Raw genomic sequence first — 19,896 nt, forward strand, 5'->3', positions numbered from 1 at the left:
AAGTGTCAAGTGAGGCCTTAAATCTTGAGGCTTGTACCTGGAGGCTGAAAGATGTTTCCTGATTTGCTCACTTGGGTCTGTAGTCAAGGGAGAATTAGGCATGGGAGAATTTGATTCTCTATGTATTACTCCTGAATTCTAAATTTTCTTTTCATTTTCTAGCTTCAGAAAATGAAAACATATCACTCAAAATTGTTGGTAAATTCTAGTTCCTCTGGGAATTAGACAGAATCTTTGATGGGATCATCTCAGGATATCTCACAGGAATGATACCAAAGAATCTGCTTCTCAGTCTGTATAAGAACTGCTTTACTTTATCAGCATCTTCTTTCTCCATTAGTCTGCTGCCACTTTAGGGCTGAAGTCAAACGTTAGGCTATAATATTCAGGTTCAAGTAATTCCACCACAGAAAACAGCTTCAGGGAGGAAGGGTATGTGTTTGGCCTCAAAAAAGACATGGATTCAAGTGACTGATAACAAAAGAGGGAAGGAGAGATGTCGCTAGGGATTTAGCATGGGAAATATTCCAGGATTTATACTGTCTTTGTTATATTATTCTATCAGTCAGGAAGAGTCAAAGGATTAAAAAAAAAACCCACAAAAAACCAAAAACCATGATAGGGCTGTTCTGTTTGCAAAGGTCAACCAAGTCAGTATTTCACTCCTGACCTCCTGTTAATTTGTGGAAGAGCTCTTCATCAAGTGTTTCATTCTGGTCTTTCGAGCGGGTAGATAAGAAGATATAGCCACCAATATATTCATGTACTATCTTGCAATCTGCACTTCGGCAAGTGAAAGCGATAGTTAAATTTTGATCAAACTCTATGGTAACCTAGAAAAAAAAATGTAGAGCACAAGTAAGAAAAAAATCTACACATACAGATGGGAAATCATATGTTATAATTCAACCTGCTGTTAACGATCATTTTGACTCTGGTTTTTTGTAAAATAAATAGTCTACAAACAATTTAAGAACTGGCTTAGCTTAAAAAAAAAAAAAAGACAAGGGAATGACTGCTCATTTGGTGCCCTCTTGTGGTAGAAACTTTTAGAGAAATAAATCCTGAAAGTCACTGGAACAGATAATTCTAAAGTTGGCCTTTAATCAGTACTTGCTGATTGAATGCTACGAGACACAAATATTGTCCAAGGAGTCCCTATATTGCAAGGCAACCCATGAATGAAGGAGGTCTTCTCTTTACAGGAGGTAAGTTTATATCACAATTAATAAAGAGCAAGAGAGATATTTTGAAAATTTTTAAAGATGGTAGAAGACACTTAAGAGACCACATAGTCTGAGTTCTCCATTTCAGCTATTAAAATGGAGATGGAGAAAAGTTATGTGGCTTGCTCAGCACAGTACTGCACATAACAGGTGCTTAGTAAATGCTTTCTGACTAACTGTCCAAGATCACATAGGAACAGAACTGGAATCAGAACCTAGGATTTTTGACTTTTGGTCCAATGTTCTCCCAATACCATACTCATAGATTTTTACTGGAAGGGTGAAGGTGCTTTTTACAGAGTTATTCAAAGACAAAGGAAGATCAGAGTATGAAATCTTGGGCACAGATGGTATTTTTTAAAAATCACTGCTGCTAATCAAAGGTAAGTACTTCAAAAGTAGAAAAAAAGTCTATTTGGGAGGTGAACGGCTGATTAAGATGGCTTCATGACAATGGGGATTTGGGTTTCTGGATTAAAGCTTTAAATATTATGATAAACTGTCAATGGGTAGGACATAACATGGGTTGTAAGAATGTATTTACATATAGTCTTACAAATCTAATTGAATGAAAAAGCATTTATTAAACACTTATTATGTGCCAAGCACTGTGCTAAATGCTCAGGATTCAAGTCACCAGTCCCAAATGAACTAGGTTACTGAATGAACTGCAGGATGTCATCCTAAACAACTGTCATTGATTTCTGAAAGACTGTAATGTCAAGGCACTACAATGTTATGTTTTCTCTGACAAAGAGAATAATCCTTGAACTGAAAAATATTGAATAAAAATATCCCTAGAGTATACAATCAGGAGTAACAGAAAAACTAGTATTCTAATTTTCAAAGAAAGAGAAGAAAACAGAGTCTACAGAGCGTAAGCTAATGAGCTTGATTTTAAGTTTTTGAAAAATTTTGGTATGCCATTGTTGAAGGAGTGGTTAATGACATAAAGAAAAGGAAGCAATGATCCTAGACAGGAAGAAGAGTTTCAAAAACATACCATTTCAGACTAAACTGATTTCCTTTTTTTTTTGATAGGTTACTATATTGGTAGATCAAGAGAATCCTGTACATATAATTGACCCAGACTTCAAAAATGTTTTTGACAAAGTCTCTTACACTATTCTCATGGAAAAAGAAAAAATTAGGATATATGATGGTATGTTTAGGAGCATCTAAAAGTGATTGAATAGCTACACCCAAAGAATAATGATTTAACAGAAAGAGGTAGACAGTGGAGTGCTCCAGGGATCTGTAATTGGTCCTGTGCTATTTAACATTTTGGCATTGCCTTGGATAGAGGAAGAGATAGCATGCTTAAGAAAGAAACAATTTTATAGATGACACAAAACTGGGGAAGCAGAGCTAACATGCTGGATGACAGAGCCAGGATTCAGAAAGACCTTGACAGGCTAGATAGAGTGTTGTGCTAAATCTGAGATAAATTTAAATTGAATGAATACATGAATATACACAGCCAGGTGGCACAGTGGATAGAGTGCCTGGCCTGGAGTCAGGAAGACTAATCTTCCTGAGTTCAAATCTGGCCTCAGATGCTTGCTAGCTATGTGACCCTGGGCAATTCACTAAGCCCTATTTGCCTCAGTTTCCTCATCTGTAAAATGAGCTGGAGGAGGAAATGGCAAACCACTCCAGTATCTTTGCCAAGAAAACCCCAAATAGGGTCATAAAGAGTTGGCCACGACTGAACAACAACTGAAAAACATATGAAGTTTTATTCTTGGTTTTAAAAAAAATCAAATATATAAGATGTTTGATATATAAGATGGGGGAATTATATCTAGAGAGAAGTTCACCTGAAAAATATCTGGGGATTTTAGAGGACTGAAAGCTTAATATGAGTCAACAATATGACATGGCATCCAAGAAAGCTAGTTTGAACTGAGAAAACATTAAGAATGACAAAGTGTCCCAGAATACAGAAGTGATAGTCCTATTGCATTCTGCCTCATCAGACCACATGTGAAACATTCTGTTTAGTTCTGGGCTCCTCATTTTATTAACAATAATAATAACAATTGATAAATCAGAAAGTATCTAGAGGAAGGCAACCAAGATGGTGGAGGGCTTCAAGATTACGTCATATTGGGATCAATTGATGGAATTGACAAGGTATAGTCTGGAGTAGTGAAGACTCAGGGCGAACATGATAGCTGCAAACAGATATCTAAGAGCTATCACACGGCACAATTAGATTTGTTCTGCTTGGCTCTGATGGCAAAACAAGAAGCAACAGGTAGAAGCTGCAAAGATAGGAATTTAGATTTGAGGAAAAGAAACAAAGTTTTCTCTAACATTTAGAGTTGTTTCAAAGTAGTGGGTCTCCAGAAGTACAGAGCCTTCCCCTGTGCTGGAAGCCTTCATATGATGGATGGATGGATGCCCACTTCAATGTGTTGTTGATTAGATTCATGGTCAGATACATCTTACCTTCCATCTGTGAGATTTTGTCATTCATTCTGAAATGCCCTGATTCTGTATTAAGGCCTAAAGATTATGGGTTTGTAGTGTTAACAGGTTATCTTTTCCAATCTGTGCAAACCAGTCTTTAACTGATTTTTTCTTTCATAAGCAAAATTATTTTTAGGTAGACAAATGGGGCTTAAGGCTCAAGACAAAAGAATCAGTTGGCAGCTACTCAAGAACATGTTCTTTAAGATTGGTTTTATGTCAGTTACACATCTTGTATTCATCTTTGTGAAATGATGAATCTAAGCTTTTTCATAAGCTTATACTGAATGAATGAAAATTAAATATCATGCTCAGCTCAGCTCAGCTCAGCAATTTTAGGAAGCCAGGAATTCTATACGTTCAAAATATGATGTCAGTTCAGTTATTTTTTGATCTCCACATGTTTAAAAAATTGCCCAGGATTAAATGTGATTATTTTACATACAATTACAAGACCTTTGTGGTTAGCTTTTAAAACAGAAGTTCCTTCTTTTAAAAGCCATCTATGGTTCTCTGGAATAACATATAGTCACAGGACCTATATCTGTTTAGAAGAGAAGAGAAAAATCATTTTTACCTGACGGATTTCCCAGTTTACATTCCACTGTTTCATATTTGCAAATCTCCATGTTGTAATTGGATCTCCTGTGGCTGTATCTATCCTGATTAACCTATTATATGAGACTCCAAGAACATCATCTTTCTTGCTTCCTTTAAACCTGGAAAAATGATTGTATTCATTAAGAGGGTAAGATCCAATTGGAAATTATTTTGTAACAGAGGAACTTTAGATAAATGATTCTTACTCAAGTCTGTCTTTGGAAAAGACAAATGAGCTACATATATTTCTAAAGCATTTCACTGGGATTACAAAAGGCTGAGATAGTTCATCAGCAAGTCGTAGTGAAGCATGCCTTTTTGTTGTATAAAATATATGAGAAAGAATGACACTGAATTACAAATTCATTCCTTGATGGCACACAAGACCAGATGTCAAATGCCATTACCCCTCCCCCTTCAAATTCATATCAGAGGAAAGAAGTGCAGTGGAAATTCAAGTACACATAAGAAAAAAAATAGTATTAAATGAAGTGTAACTGAGCTCTTTTTCTTATGGTATATGCCATAATATTTCTTCAGTCTCACCTTTTTACCTTTCTGTGTGTCTACATTTCTAGTATATGTAACTGTCTCACTTTCCAGTTTCCACTTTCCTTCTGTTGGCAAAACAGAAAACTATATAGTATGGGGTACAGAATCTTTAGCTCAGTGGCAGCAGCTCTTACTTGTGTCTGAATACTATTGTGTGTAAACACGATAAATGCTCCTGGTTCAGATATTTTTGGGAAGTTTGATAATCATAAAACCACTGCACTTAAGAGTCTGTCAGGGTACATTATTACATTATATTAATCACCAAATCAAGGTACGTTAATTCTCCAAAACAGTAGCAGACCACGTGTGGTGGGAGAAAGGTAGTGAATGGGTAGGGGAGGCAAAAGAAAGGATAAGGGAAACAGTTCGGGAAGAAAGGACTAGTTGGAGGAACAGAAAGCCAGGGGATATTTTCTTTGGGCTAGTAGGATAACTACCTCGGGATTAGTTCCCCTCTAAAGGAACATAGCCAAATAAGGGAACAGGCTCACTATTATTTCTGGGATGAGTTAAAAATGGGTTATTTCTTTCTTTTCCAACTGTAATTTAGAGTCAAGGGAAAAGAAGATGAGAACTAAACGAAACAGGACAGGCATAGATCCCCTCTAACTATCCCTGTGAGGGGAGAGTTGTTACAGATAAGGCAAAGGATGAAGTCACATTAAACATATGTAGATTATGCTTTATGCAAAGCCAGGACTTGAATAGCCAGATTTTTCATTGAATAATGTACTTTTGGACCCAAAATGAAGATAATGATAATCTAGCCAAACCTCATCATTTTACATGACAGGAAACTCAGTCCTAAAGAGGTAGACTGGCCACTACTAGAATCTAGGTTCCCCTGAATTCCAATCTAGTGCTTTTTCCATTATAGGACGAGACAAATGATAGGGCAACTACTTGTTTACAGTAGTAATCATTGGATTTCTTTAAATATATGATTCAACTTTCAAAAGCACATACCTTTTTAGCAACAGAACCTACTTCATAAAGGTAGGCATTTCTACAGGATTTAGCTGCCTTTTTTTTAAACCTTAGGGAGGTCATATTAGTGAAAAGTAAAGAACAGTAAACTGGGAGTTGAGATTTAGGTTCTGTCTTAATCTCATTTTTGCTACTATCTATCAGTGCTTCTTAAACTGTGGGTCGTGATAAATTTGACAACAGTGAAAGGTTTCTGAATGCACAATGACCAAAAATTAACTAAAAATCAATTACGTAATGAATCAGGTGTTTCTGGCAGTGAGCTAGCCTCAGGCATTATGCAACTTCCCAGCAGCCTTGGGTCTGAACACAATGCATCATACTTTGCACAGCCCATTCCCTCGGGCCATTCAGTGCCAACAAAAACTGAGGAAAAGTGGGAAACGTTTAAGAATGGCCAAATAACTGAGCTGCAATTTTCTCATCTCTTAGATAAGGGGAATGCATACATTTGGAGTTGGGGTGAAAATGAGGTAACACTGAGGAGACTCCCAGAGTTAAGAATTTGTGAGTACCAAGAGAGAGCAACTGGGGCCTGATCTAACATTCAACCTGGATTTTGGGAAAGCAAATCTCAAAGGGTTCGGAGGAAGAATAGTTTCAAATTGATAAAATTATACAGAGGAAGTCAGTCCAAGAGAGATGGGATATTCAAAAATGAAATTCTGGAGTCATAAAAACAAAGAATTCCGATGAGGAGGAAAAACAGGATTTGGCCAAAGAGTGGATCTGGAGGGACCTCACCAAACCAATGAGTTTTAAAATGAGGAAAAGTGCGGAAGAGAGAAGCAGGTTCAGTTAACAGAGGGTGACTAGGAGAAGCTCGAACTGTGAGAAGCTGAAAACATTTTTTTTAAGAAAAGGGAGGATCAAAGTTAGGAAAGTACTTCTTCTTGGGGGTGTATCAGAGGATAAGTAACTGGCAGCAGAGACAAGGCAGTGCTGCTCAACTTCCATTTTGCTTTTCTTATCTCTGCCAAGGAGAAAGACTTTTGCATTCAAAAAAAAACAAGAATGGGTAACAGAGTTGATAACCAAGAGAAATCATGAGTTAGTAAGAGAGCTCTCAATGAATTCAAGTCCTTTGGCCCAAATGAACTGCATCCTTGGTTTCTGAAAGAGCTGGCAGATATAACTGCTGAACCACTGTTGGGAAGAATTTAAAGATGGCGGACAATGGGAGAGGTGCCACTAGATTTGAGAAGAACAAGTGCTGTCCTTATTTTCAAAACAGAGAAAAAGAACAAAGTCTGCCAAATCACTGCCCAGTAAACTTAAATTCAATTCCTTGAAAAATTTGGGACTAGATCATTAAAGGAACGGTTTATGAATCGCTAGAAAGGGAAGCTGTGATTACGAGGAACTAGTGTGATTTCGTCAAGAACAATTCATGCCATATTATCCTAATTTCCTCTTATGACAGGGTTATTAAAGTATTAAATGAAGGGAATGCAATAGATTCAATTTATCTAGATTTTAGAAAACATTTCAAAAAGTACTATATACCATTCTTGTGGAAATGGAAAAATATGGAATAGATGATTATATAATTTGATAGATTCAGAAATGAATGAACAACCAGACTCAAAGAGGAGATGTTAATGGCTGAATGTCCACAAGGCAGGTTTCCAGTAGTATCCCAGAGGTCTGTGCTTGGGTTTGTGCTATTCAAGATTTTTACTGATTAGCTGAGCAATGCAATAAATAACTCACAGTTGACAAAATTTGGATAGCTAACATATAGGATACTGGCTGAAAGGTTGACAGGTTGGACTGAATCCAATAAAACGAAATTAAATAGTTATAAAGTTTTACATTTGGATTCAAATATAGGATGGAAGGTATCATTACACGGCAGCTTATCTTCAAATAACATATCTTAAAAAATAACTTAAAATAACAACAATAAGTAGGTGTGTTTTAGTGGTCTGCTTGTGAATGTGACCTGGTACAGTGTGATACAAACAAAATCCTAATAAAATCTTAAGCTAATGAGAGAGGCATTGTTTCAAGAAATAAGGAGGTGATCCACTATACTTGCTGTGCCCTCATCAGACCTCATCGGGAAGATTCTGTTCAATTCAAGGTGACAGTTTAATAAGGATGAGGATAAGGTAGAAAGTGTCCATAGGGACCAACTAGGGTGGTAAACAGTTTAGAGTCCACGTAATACGGGTATAGGTTAGACTAGATTAAAGGTTCTTCACTTTTTTTGTGCCATAGAACCCCCTTTGGCAGTCTGGTGAAGCATATGGACTCCTCAGAATAATGCTTTTAAATGCATATAATAAAATATGTAAGATTATAAAGGAAACCAATTATACTGAAATATAATTATGAAAATGTATTTTTTTTTTAAATTTAAAAAAAAAATTTTTTTTAAATTTTTTTAAAAAATACAATTTCACCAGTCCTAGGTTAAGAAACTCTGGCCTACTTGTTTTCCAGGACCCAGTTCCAATTCTCCAATTCTGCTATTCTATAGTACATAATCCATTTTGGCTCCAAAGTTCACTTCTAAGACCATGCTCTGTCTGGTTGGAAAAAGTCATATTGTGACCATCTGATTATATATACATTTATTAGAGGGGATGATTTTTTTTTGGAAGGAGAAGGCAGATTCATGGATAATAATGAATATGCCAAAAAACATCGATAAAACATTTTTAAAGTCAGAAAAAAGTGGTATACAAGGAAAACACAAATAGTGATCCTGTTAAATAGTACGCATGTACATTTTTTAGGACAGCTAGGTGGCGCAGTTGATATAGTTTGGGGCCTGACGTCAGGAAGACTCATCTTCCTGAACTGTCTGGTTTCAGACACTTACTGTGTGACACTGGGCAAGTCACTTAACTCTGTCTGCTTTTGTTTCCTCATTTGTAAAATGAGTTGGAGCAGGAAATGACAAACCAGCATCTTTGAAAACCCCAAATGGGGTCATGAAGAGTCAGACACTATTGACATGAGTGAACCACAATATTTCTTAAAAACCAAATTACAAATAAGAGTCTTCAAAGTCACAATTCTCATTTGTTGCTCCTTGTACAATGAAAGGTTTTTGTCAGTGACTGATAAGCCTATAGTAAAAAGTAAATTTTAAGAAGTATCGTTTTTTTACTGATACTTCACATGGCTAGAATGGAAATAAAGTCCCTAGAATACTGTGTAAAGCCATACCATGAAATAAGAATGCCCTGTCTACTGTACAGCGTCTTCTCTGCCATGCTGTGAGGATCAAATTCAATTCCATAAGTAGTGAATCAATAAGATAGTGAGGAGCTACCATTTGCTTTAAGGAAACTAAGAGACTGGACTCTCCTTCCTGTGTACCTTTTAGATATCAGGCTTCTTTAAGAAAAATTAGACCATTTCTAACTTTTAACTGCCATTTCAAGATTCTGATGCCCTGGATGCTTTATTTTATCACACAGAAGAGTTCTGTGAATTGCCAAAAAAGGTTTGACTCTTAGTAAAAGGGTAGAATAGAAATTTGTCCCAATGGAAAATAAACCAAATTCCCAATAGGTTATCTAAAATCAAAGTATATAAGAAAGAAAGAAAATAAAGAACGTTATTACCTGACAATGTAGTACGTGAGCCCAAATTCTGGTAAGGACTGCCATGCTTGGATAAAACGGAGCTTAGCTTCAACTAGCGGCATTTGTGCCACATTCTGGTGGGCTTCCAGAATTCGAGCTGCCAACTAGAAACAATGAGAATGGTCTGACAACACTTGAAGACTCCTTAATGGCTGTCACTTTCATCATTAGTTCTAGGATACTCTTCAAGGATCACAAGAATCCCAGGAATGATCCTAAAACCACTTGTTCATTCTTTATTATTTTAAGACACTGAAATCAGAGTTCATACTGGAAGTTATTATCTACTGATCAGATAGGTAAGTCCTGATGATGTCTCACTATGGGTTTTCATAGTGTTACTGCTCTCACTTTCTTTTACATAGCTGCTGACCTGCTCAGATGGAACTGTCATTTGTTAAGCCATATTCTCTTCTGCATCCTGGAAGAGTTCTTGGCTGAAGTCTTGGATGTTAGTGTGGCCTTGGACTTAGAGTTAGAATTCTCGGGTTCTAGTCCCAAGTATACAAATTGGTAGGTACATAGGGATATAATTTTGGGACTTGGAGTTTCCAGACCTGATGTGATCAACCATTTGTAGCAAGAGAATGCAAACCTGGAAGCCAGAGAAGTCCTATGAAGCAGCCATTCATATTTTGGAATCGGAACCATATTTGAAAGGACTTTGAACTCTTAAAAATATAGAAAAGATTTTGGAAATTGCCTTCTTTTTTCTAGTCTTGAAAATATTTCATGTAGTATGCAGATTAAAAGAGAGTTTCGTTGAGGGCCCTTCATTTTCGAGGGACTGTTTCACTTTGTCTTTGTATCACCCAACACCTTGCACATAGCAGGTGCTTTAACAAATACTTTTTGGATTGAGTTACTGATTATATGACCGTTGCCAAGTAAGCCACCTGCATATCTCCCTGCCATACAAGGATAATAATATCTGTCCATCTTACCTTACAAGAAGGTTGTTTTGAGGATCAAATGTATGTGAAAGTATTTTTTCAAACTGTAAATTCCTACACAAATATCATTGTTATTTTCCTCACGTTAAGAACAGACGGTTGTGGAAAAATTAAAGATAGAAAACAATTTTCATTGAAATGTTGTGTTTTGTTGAGCAGTCTAACCACAGTGTGATGACCAGCACAGGGCATATGACCTTGAAGGAACAATGAGATTTCTATGGGATAAGACTGGGGGATGGGCTGGAGAAGTTGAGAAAGCATTCCAGACACGTATGCACAAGTAAGAAGATGGAAAAGGGGAGGATAGATCTGGAGGGAGTACTCTTACTGGCAGACACATAATGTGAAAGGGAGTGTTATAAAATAAGATAAACATGATCTGAGGCTGAGGAGTCTGGATTTTATTCACTAGTTAATAGAAATAGAAATTAATAGAAAGGAAATAGAAATAAATGTGCACTTCAAGCCAAATGGGGGCAAGGGTAAAGATTATTGACAAGAAAGGGTCATTTCTTAACAGGACAGGACTGTTTCTAGAAGATAATCAAGGATTTGTCTATTAGTTGGTGAAAGTAGCCTGAACTGTTTGTTCCCATAGTCAAAAGGGGCCTTCAAACAAGCTATACTTCAAAATGTATAAATAATACAATAATTAAGATAAATTCAGTTTAGTAGGAGATAGAATTAGTTATTCTGGTGCCTTAGGGGACAGAATCTAAAAGCTGAAAGGTACCTTGGAGGTCATTTAGTCCAACCTATAGGGTTTGAGGTCCAGTGCCTTTCTACTACACCAGAGAAGCCTCAGCAAATTAGTCACCCTTACCTGGGGGAAAATATCACTGCTTATGGAAAGAGCTCAGGAGAAAAGCTACTCTACTTGGAATGGAAAGAGGGAAAGGAAAGTCCCAGGGAGGGGCATATCAGAGGGGGGAATTCCTGAGAGGATGTCAGCAGAAAAAAGAGAAAACTGAACAGCCTTCATTCCACCCCAAATTCCTTTCTCCCTCTCCTTGGCTAATGTCTGAGTTTGAGTTTCCCTTACGTCCTTCTATTTTACTTAGTGACAGCATATATTAAATTTCTGAATCGTCTAAATTTTCTGAGGTGAAGATCCAGGGGCCCGAGGCTGTGCTAACAATGTGATACCTCTACCAATGTTAGAATTACCTGTTTAGATTTATATTTCTTTGCACACCGAGGTGACACAAAGCATTCTGGTTTCATATCCATGCAGTCAGAATCAGAAGGTGACTGTGAACTTGCATTTCGGTTTTTCATCTTCAGAAATGAAAGAATGTTGTTTACTTCGGGCCAATAGGAGCTATCTGCCATAGTTTTGCCTTTTGAAGCTAAGATGCAGGCAGCCATCCATCTGGCATACTGATTTTCCTATAATACAAACATGACAGGACCCTAAAATACCATCATATAAAGTGTACTTTAGTAGCAGTTTCCCCCACCGCCACCAAAGACTTTGTTCTCATCAGTGACTATTCTTTCTATATGTCATAAAGATATGGTAGTATTGCCTGTACTCTGGCTCCTACTATATAGTAGGTAACCCGCACCTCTGACACAACACAAATAAGATGCTAAAAGAAGGTTATGGGGCAGCCAGGTGGCACCATGGATAGAGCAGCAGCCCTGGAGTCAGGAGGACCTGAGTTCCAATTCGTCCTCAGACACTTACTAAGTGGGCCACTGGGCAAGGCACTTAGTCCTGTCTGTAAAAAAAAAAAAAAAGAGGCTATAAGAGATCTTTATAAAAGAGAGGCTACAGGGCCAGACTTTGAGTAAGCAAGACCTGGGTTTATGTATCATCTCCGACACTTAGTGGCTATGTGACAGAGGAAGTCACATAACTTCTTAGTGATACAAGTAACTTTGTAAGTGTGGAAATTGTAGAGGAAGCACTAGCCTGTATTGGCAGAGGGAGTTTCCTCATCAGGATCTCCTCATATCAATAAAATGACTGGTGTGATTTCCCTCCCCCGCTTTGAAAAACTAATTTACAACTTCCTGTTTTAAGTTACCAACCATTAAATTGCCAACTAAAACTCTGTAGTGTTTATAGAGTTTTAAATAAGTTACTAGAGCACAATCAGCTCTATGGTGCTCTGTGTAGTGTCTAGCACCATACCTAGGATACTACCAGCACTTAAATGAATCAGTGACTGAGTATAGACAGATAAGAAAAAACAACAGGTGTTTGAAAGTACCCCTCATCCACATGTTTGCTTCCCTTTCCTTACACTGCCTGTTCTTTTTAGGAGACATAAATAAAACCAGTCAGCTTGTTTGATTATTTGCTACCCTTTTAGCTACACCCACTGACTCCTATCTTGTCTGAATCTTACTATAGGGTAAGGCAACCAATGGCACAGGGATAATGAAAAGTGGACTCTATCACTGCTCACTATATAGACACTTCTGTTTTCTTTCTGATCTAAGCTTTGAAGGTATGGGAGAGAATGGTAAGAGGGATGGTGCTTAGAGGCCAGAAGGACCTGAACCATGAATCCCCTCAAAACATTAGCAGCACATATGTAAGAAAATTCTTCATTTGCTAGGATCACTGGTCCTTATGTTAAACAACTAAGATTCATTCCATTTCACCTTTTTTACTCACATTGTCACACCTCAAATATACTTCATTCATACCATCAGCAACAGGGATTAGCAACTTGATTCCAAACTTTCTCCCTGATACGTTTACATCAGGTACAACTTCACAGCCTAATGAGAAAGGGCAGGGAAAGCAGTTGATTTCTGAGGACTTACTTTTATGCATTAAGAAAAGGGTGTGGATTATTAATTAGGGAGTTTCTCATCAGTTGAGTCATGCCTTAGATCCTAATATCACCCAAATTTACTTGATCTCCTAAATCCTCTATGACTGAAATCTCTTGGTCGTGACATTCATCCTACCCTTTTACTCTCTTCATATCTGCTCTTTTCCAAGATGCTGATTCCTTTGGGAAGAAATAGGCAGATTACAAATTTCTGCTATTTAATGTCAACTGGGCCCACTCTATACATTAATCCTTTATTCATCAATTATTTACTATTCCAAATCCAAATCCAACTTTCTCTCACTAAATCCCCAATTTGCTCTCCTAGCAAGTAATCTCTACTTAGCTCCTATTTTACTTTAAAAAACTGAGGCTATCATATCAGTGAACTTCTCTCAAGGTCCTTTTAAATCTGTGTTCTTACTCATGGTCCCCTCCATCCATTTTTAGGAGACATAAATAAAACCAGTCGGCTTGTTTGATTATTTGCTACCCTTTTAGTTACACCCACTGACTCCTATCTTGTCTGAATCTTACTGTAGGGTAAAGCAACCAATGGCACAGGGATAATGAAAAGTGGACTCCATCCATTGAGTCTAAGAGGACAAGATGGCCCTCTTTGTCCTTATGCTTTGTGAACCATGAAATATTTGGAAATGTGAATTATCATCAATCGGTGTCTTTCTCTCTACTGACTCCTTTTTGTCAACAAACATATCCAGTACTCTTTTATTAAAAAAAGAAAAACCTTTCCTTGATTCTGCTTCCCAATCTAACATATTTTTCTCCTTCCCATTCATTGCACAACTTCTGAAAAAAGAAGCCTATGTTTACTATTTCTACTTCCTTCTCAGCTTCTTGTAACCTGGCTTCCACCCTTACCATTCTACTGAAATGGATTTCTCCCAGGACATTACTGAATTCTAAATATAATGACCCCTCACTGATTCATTGCCCTCATCTTTCTTGATATTCTATAGCACGGATACTGTAGATGACCACCTTTTTCTTGGTCCTTTCCCTCCTCCCTTGGCTCCCGGGATGCTATACTCTCATGGCTCTCTTACTTTTCTGGCCATTCTTCTGTCTTTTTTGGGTCCTTGGCCCTCTCCTCATCCTCACCCTCATTTATTCTATGTCTTCATTTAACACTTTTATGCAGATTATTTTCAAATTTATATCCGCTCTTCCCCATTCTCAGTTGCACCAATCCCACATCTTTTTGCTGAATATATCTCAAAATATGTCCAAATAGAACTCACACCATCCCCTTAAAATTGGTTGCATTTCCTCTTCTATCGATAGGGTTATTATCCTTCCAGTTATCCAAGTGCACAATCTTAAATTCTTCTTCAGCTCTTTTCTTGCCCTTATCCCTCAAATCCAATCGCTTGCCAAGTCCCATAGATTCTCCTCTGATGTTCCTGGCATCTCTGCACTCACATTTATAGTTGCCTTAAATTTAAATTTCTATTTCTACTCACCTAGACTTTATAATAGCCTCCAACCTTCAGTCTAACTCCTCTGTAGTCTACACTTAATACTCCTGCTAAGGTAATCAGTTCTGATCACATCACCTCTTTATTAAAAGGCCAGCACCGGCTCTCTATTTCCTCCTCTGATTCTCAGTAAAATATAAACACTTCTGATTCTGACTTTCAAGGTCAGTCAGTCAATACACATTTATTAAGCACCTACTATGGGTCAGGCTCCATACTAAATATTGGGGCCACAAAGAGATAAAAGACTGGTCCTCCACATTTTTACCCCAACCTCAGCGTTTATTCCTATATCATGACTTCAGCTAAATTGAATAATTTAATCTCTATTCTCCATTTTTGCCTTATCCTTTGCATATGCTGTTTCCCCATGCCAAGAATGTATTTCCCCATCGCTGTCTATTGAAATTCCTCCCTTCCTTCAAGATGAAATCCAGAGGCACCTCCTTAAAGCTCTTTCTCTGATCCTTTCATAACCTGCATATGAACTCTCCCCTTCAAATTTCTTATGACATTTTTGTCAAAACTTTGTGTTTTCCTCCTCCCCTTGTATCAATTCTTTCACTTTAAAACTCCATTATATTATAAGCCTTTTAAGATAAATATTTGTATTTTAGCTATTTTTATATTGTCAGTATCTAAGACACAGTAGTTGGTACACAGGAAGTACTTAATATTTGCTGAAATAAAATATTAGATCTTTCCTCAGGTTTTTCTTTTGAAACATGGAGCAGAGAAAACAGATTTTCAACCTGTTTTTTAATCAGAAGAGTCATTAGTAATTGATTGACAAAGCAAAATTATTCTTATTTGCTTCAGATATATTAGCAATTCGTTAGTTTGAGATTGTTGACTTTAAATCATATACACTACCAAAAATATAAACTTTAAAATAAATCAAGCACAGTTTACTTTCCTCCAGTATGGCAAGGAAATGGATTCTTATGATTAATCAAGAAGTTGAGTTACCAGTTATTATTCACTCATTTAACCATTATTAAGAGCCAACTTCGTCCCAATAGGGAGGAAGGTATCATATATGCCATACACAAATTACCAGTTTTCAGACAGACTGAAATGCAATAAAAACACTTAATGCTAAAATTATTCTGAATTAAATGTAATCCTTAATAAATCAAAAGGCACTTCCGGATCTTGTAGGACCTTAGCATCACTGTTAGGAACATCTAATATTTTTCTCTAGATGAATGGAAATACTGATTAACAGAGAGTTTTTTAATAAACAGGATGCTAGATTGAAGAATTTATAGTACCATAATAAAGGCTTATTCTATTTGTGGAATGGGACCTTGAAGCAGATTATATTTGGGGTATGGGATAGAACATATATCTCACACTCGTGCAAAATAATTTTACCAGTGGACTAAATATCCTAGTTTCCAAGACCCTTCTACCTTTACTCTGTTAGACTGATTGTGATAATTCAATTTGCCATTAAGTATTCTTACCTCTAAGATGCAGTCTCTCAACTGGTTCCCCTTGTTCAAGGTCCTTATTTTTAAAGTAGGCTATTGAGGTGTCTTTAAAGACAAACCAATATTGTTTGAAAGTTTTTAATGTTAGTTTTTTGGACCTGAAAATGAAAGAATAATAGTTTAATGGTTCCAAGAATAACAAATGCACATATAATTTTGAATAGGATACTAAAAAAAAAGTTACTCTCCTCTAGTGTTCCTTTTGTACAATTTATAACATATTAAATCATTCTGAAATTTGAGGACTACAAAATTTAGAGATGGAATGAGGCTATTTAGTACAGCACCCTCATTCAATGGATGAGGAAACAGAGGGCTAGATAGGCTGAATCAAGTCTTCCGACTCTAAATAGCATTCTTTTTAAACTATATCTAGCTGCCTACTAATTTATTTAGAAAAACTTGAAATTAGGTTTTTGCATGAAAATGCATAAGCCCAGTAACTTCCAGAACAGTTCTTACATAGAAAATAATATTCACATTAACAGTACAAAACTTGGCTTGATGATCATCACAAAAATGAAGGAGTTTGCTAGTTTCTACTTGACACATTTAAGAAAAACTATCAAAAAATTTTTGGTTAACATTGGAAATTACCTTAGCTTAAAATGAAATTATTTTTAATTAATAATTTTTAGAAGGTAGCACTAGTTAAGATTTGAACATTTCAAATTTTAAGTGAATACTTGTTTTGAAAAGTCTTGTTTTTGAAAAAAAGCAAGGGCCAACAGACCTTGGACTCCTGAAGCTCACCAAGTAATGCTGGTAAGTTAAAGAAAATTGGAAAAGAAGCAACAGGAAGGAGAAAGTTAGTATGAGTAACATACAATGACAAAAGGAAAAATACTACCAATGGTTGCTATAGAGGTTCTTCTGTGCATTGGAGCTTGTAAATGTCCTGATTTTCCAAAAGATCTACGACAATAGAATCTGTCAAGCATAGGCCAGTGACCTTGATTTTTCATTCCTGGCAAAATTCTAGAACATATATGTATGTATGTGTGTGTGTGCATGCATGTGCATACACATACATATATTTAAGAGTTAATGAATATTTTAAAGAGCACAGGTGGTGATCATGCAGCACTCACATAGCTTTATTATGAATTGATCAAGCCCCAGTCTTATATATGAGCTAGTAAATAATAATGCAGTGTGGCAACATGGTACAGCGGAAAGTGGGTTGTATTTGAAGTCAGAGGTCCTGAGTTAAAATTCTAGCTCTGCCATTTACAACCTGTGTGATCTCAGGCTTGTCCAACTTATGTAACCTCTCTGGACCTCAGTTAACTTCTGTATAATGAAAGGTTTTAGACTATTTGTCCCCTCAAGCTCTAAATCTGTGATCCTGATATATCATTTGCCTATATTTTAATGAGGCATTTGATAAAAGTTTCTTATTTTTGTGGAGGATATGGAGAAAAATAGGACATATGATTGTATTATTATGTGAATTTAGTACTTAGTAAGTGGCTGGATCTCAGGGGCAGTCATTAATGGTTCCATGTTAATTTGGGACAGTCTCCAACAGAGTGTCCCAGAGATCTGTGCCTCATCCTATGCTGTGTGATATGTTTATTAATGCCTTGGATAAAGGCACAAATGGCTTCTAATTAAATGTACAGATAATACAAAGATGACCAGATCGAAAAGGATCTTGACAGGGTAGAATAATATTGTGAATCTAGAAAGTTTCTCTTAGAAAGTTTTTCTTCAAGCTTCTCTTACAAAAGTCTGCTATGTAAATTATATAGAAAATTGAACACAAATATATAAGAACAAGTGCCCTCTCCCAATAGATAATAGTTATTATGGATAGATAGTTCATAAAAGAGAAACTATCAATAATTTTGCAAAAAAAAGTCTTCCAAGTCACTAAAAATTAAGAGTAACGTAGATTAACAGAATTCTGAGGCTTACCCTGAGGTGCTATCAGATTGGCAAAGATGACAAAAATGAAAAAGGTTAGTTGTTGGAGGAGCTATGATAGGACAAGCAAATTGATGCCCTTTTGATGGAGTTGTGAATTGATCTAACCACTGAAAAAAGCAATTTGGTACTCTAGCCAAAAAAGTCACTAACAGGTATAAAACTGCTGACCAAGCAACACCAAAGAACTCAAAGAGGGAAAGAACAAAATATACGTTATTGTATAGATCTATATCTACAGATATATATACAATATGCATACACATTGTGTATCCACTTACACAACGCATTTATAACAGTAATTTCTGTTATAGTTTAAGAAGACAAATTTACACACACACACACACACACAAAACCACAACTGGAAACAAAGTGAATTCCCATCAATGGAGAAATGGTTGAACAAATTATGGTACATGATTGTAATGGAATATTTTTGAAGGAAAAAGGGAGTATTCAGAGCAATAAAGGTGGGACTTGTACATAACGCTGCAGAATCAAGTGAGCAGAAATAGAACTTATACAACCACCACAATATTGTAAAAGAAAACAGTTGTAAAAGACTTAAAAACTATGTTCAATGCAACGACTATTCATGACTGGAGAAGGCTGATGATCATCTGTGTACCTCTTGCCACAAAGGTGATTCTAGAGGTGCAAATTGTGACATACAATTTCCAACAGGACCAATGAGTATGTAGGTTTAGCTTAGCTATACTTGATTGTTACAAAGCAGGGCTTGTGATAGTGATTCCAAAAAAGGTCAATAAAACACCAAATACAGGCATATATATGTATGTATGCGATGATGGCTAATATCCATAGCTAACATTCAGATAGTACTTACTATGTGCCAAGGACTGTAATAAGTGCTTTACAACTATTATATCATTTGATCCTCATGACATCCCTGGAAGATAGGTGCTATTACCATCCCTATCTTACACATGGGGAAACTGAGGCAAATAGCGAATAAGTGACTTGCCAATGGTCATACTTACGTCAGTAACTGTATGAGGCTCTATGTAAACTCAGGTCTTCCTGACTCCAGGCCTGGCACTCTATTTACTGTGCCACCCAGATGCCCCTACATACCCTTATAAGCTGCCTCTGTATGAAAGTAGAAGGAAGTTCCCAGGGGGACACAGACAACGAGGGCAGTGTTGGAACTACCTTGTAAAATTTTATATATGGAAAACAAAAACAAACAAAAAACCCACTAAGCTCCAGAGTGTTCATAAACAAGTCTCCATCCATATTCTTTACGTAAGAAAATGTTTATATTTGTTAATGTCTGTCATGTTCATAATGATATATTTTTTTAAAATAAAAATTAAACTAAGAAGGATAATTATAAAGTCTTATATTTGGTTTAAAAAAATTCCAACTTCATAAGTATAAGATAGGGGAGGGATGATGTGGTAGCACTTTTATCTGAAAAAGATTTGGGTTTTAATGGAGAGTAAACTCAATATGAGTTAAAAGCATGATATGGCAGCCAAAAGAAAAAACTAATATTGTATTAGGCTGAAGTAAGAGAAGTAGAAACAGGGAGATTACAGCCCTGCAGTGCTGCAATCTAGTCAGGCTACCTCTGTTAAATGGTATCAGTTCTGAGTGGCCCATTTCAGGAAGGACAAAGATAAACAGGTGCAGAACAGAGCTGATGCTTCTGGTCCCAGAGCATTTGGGTTCGAATGCTGGCTCTGCTCCTAACTTCCTCAATGACCTGGCTTCCTTTAAATCTCAACTAAATCCTAACTTTTGTAAGAAGTCCTT

At 36.6% G+C, this 19,896-nt stretch overlaps 1 protein-coding gene across 2 annotated transcripts in view; it reads right to left on the bottom strand.

Moving 5' to 3' along the window:
- Window positions 1-291: 291 nt before the first annotated feature.
- FERMT1 (FERM domain containing kindlin 1) overlaps window positions 292-19,896 on the bottom strand; it is a 51,707-nt gene continuing 32,102 nt past the window's right edge. For both annotated transcript variants that reach the window (XM_072634418.1, XM_072634419.1), the window contains exons 10-15: window positions 16,162-16,286; window positions 13,031-13,137; window positions 11,569-11,790; window positions 9,425-9,549; window positions 4,279-4,420; window positions 292-833 (exon numbers count right to left, since the gene is read on the bottom strand). In XM_072634418.1, the coding sequence (XP_072490519.1) occupies window positions 660-833; window positions 4,279-4,420; window positions 9,425-9,549; window positions 11,569-11,790; window positions 13,031-13,137; window positions 16,162-16,286 (895 nt within the window). In that variant the 3' untranslated portion in view covers window positions 292-659. The remainder of the gene's footprint in view (window positions 834-4,278; window positions 4,421-9,424; window positions 9,550-11,568; window positions 11,791-13,030; window positions 13,138-16,161; window positions 16,287-19,896) is intronic.

This window comes from Notamacropus eugenii, chromosome 1 (assembly GCF_028372415.1).
Source record: "Notamacropus eugenii isolate mMacEug1 chromosome 1, mMacEug1.pri_v2, whole genome shotgun sequence".
NCBI lineage: Eukaryota > Metazoa > Chordata > Mammalia > Diprotodontia > Macropodidae > Notamacropus > Notamacropus eugenii.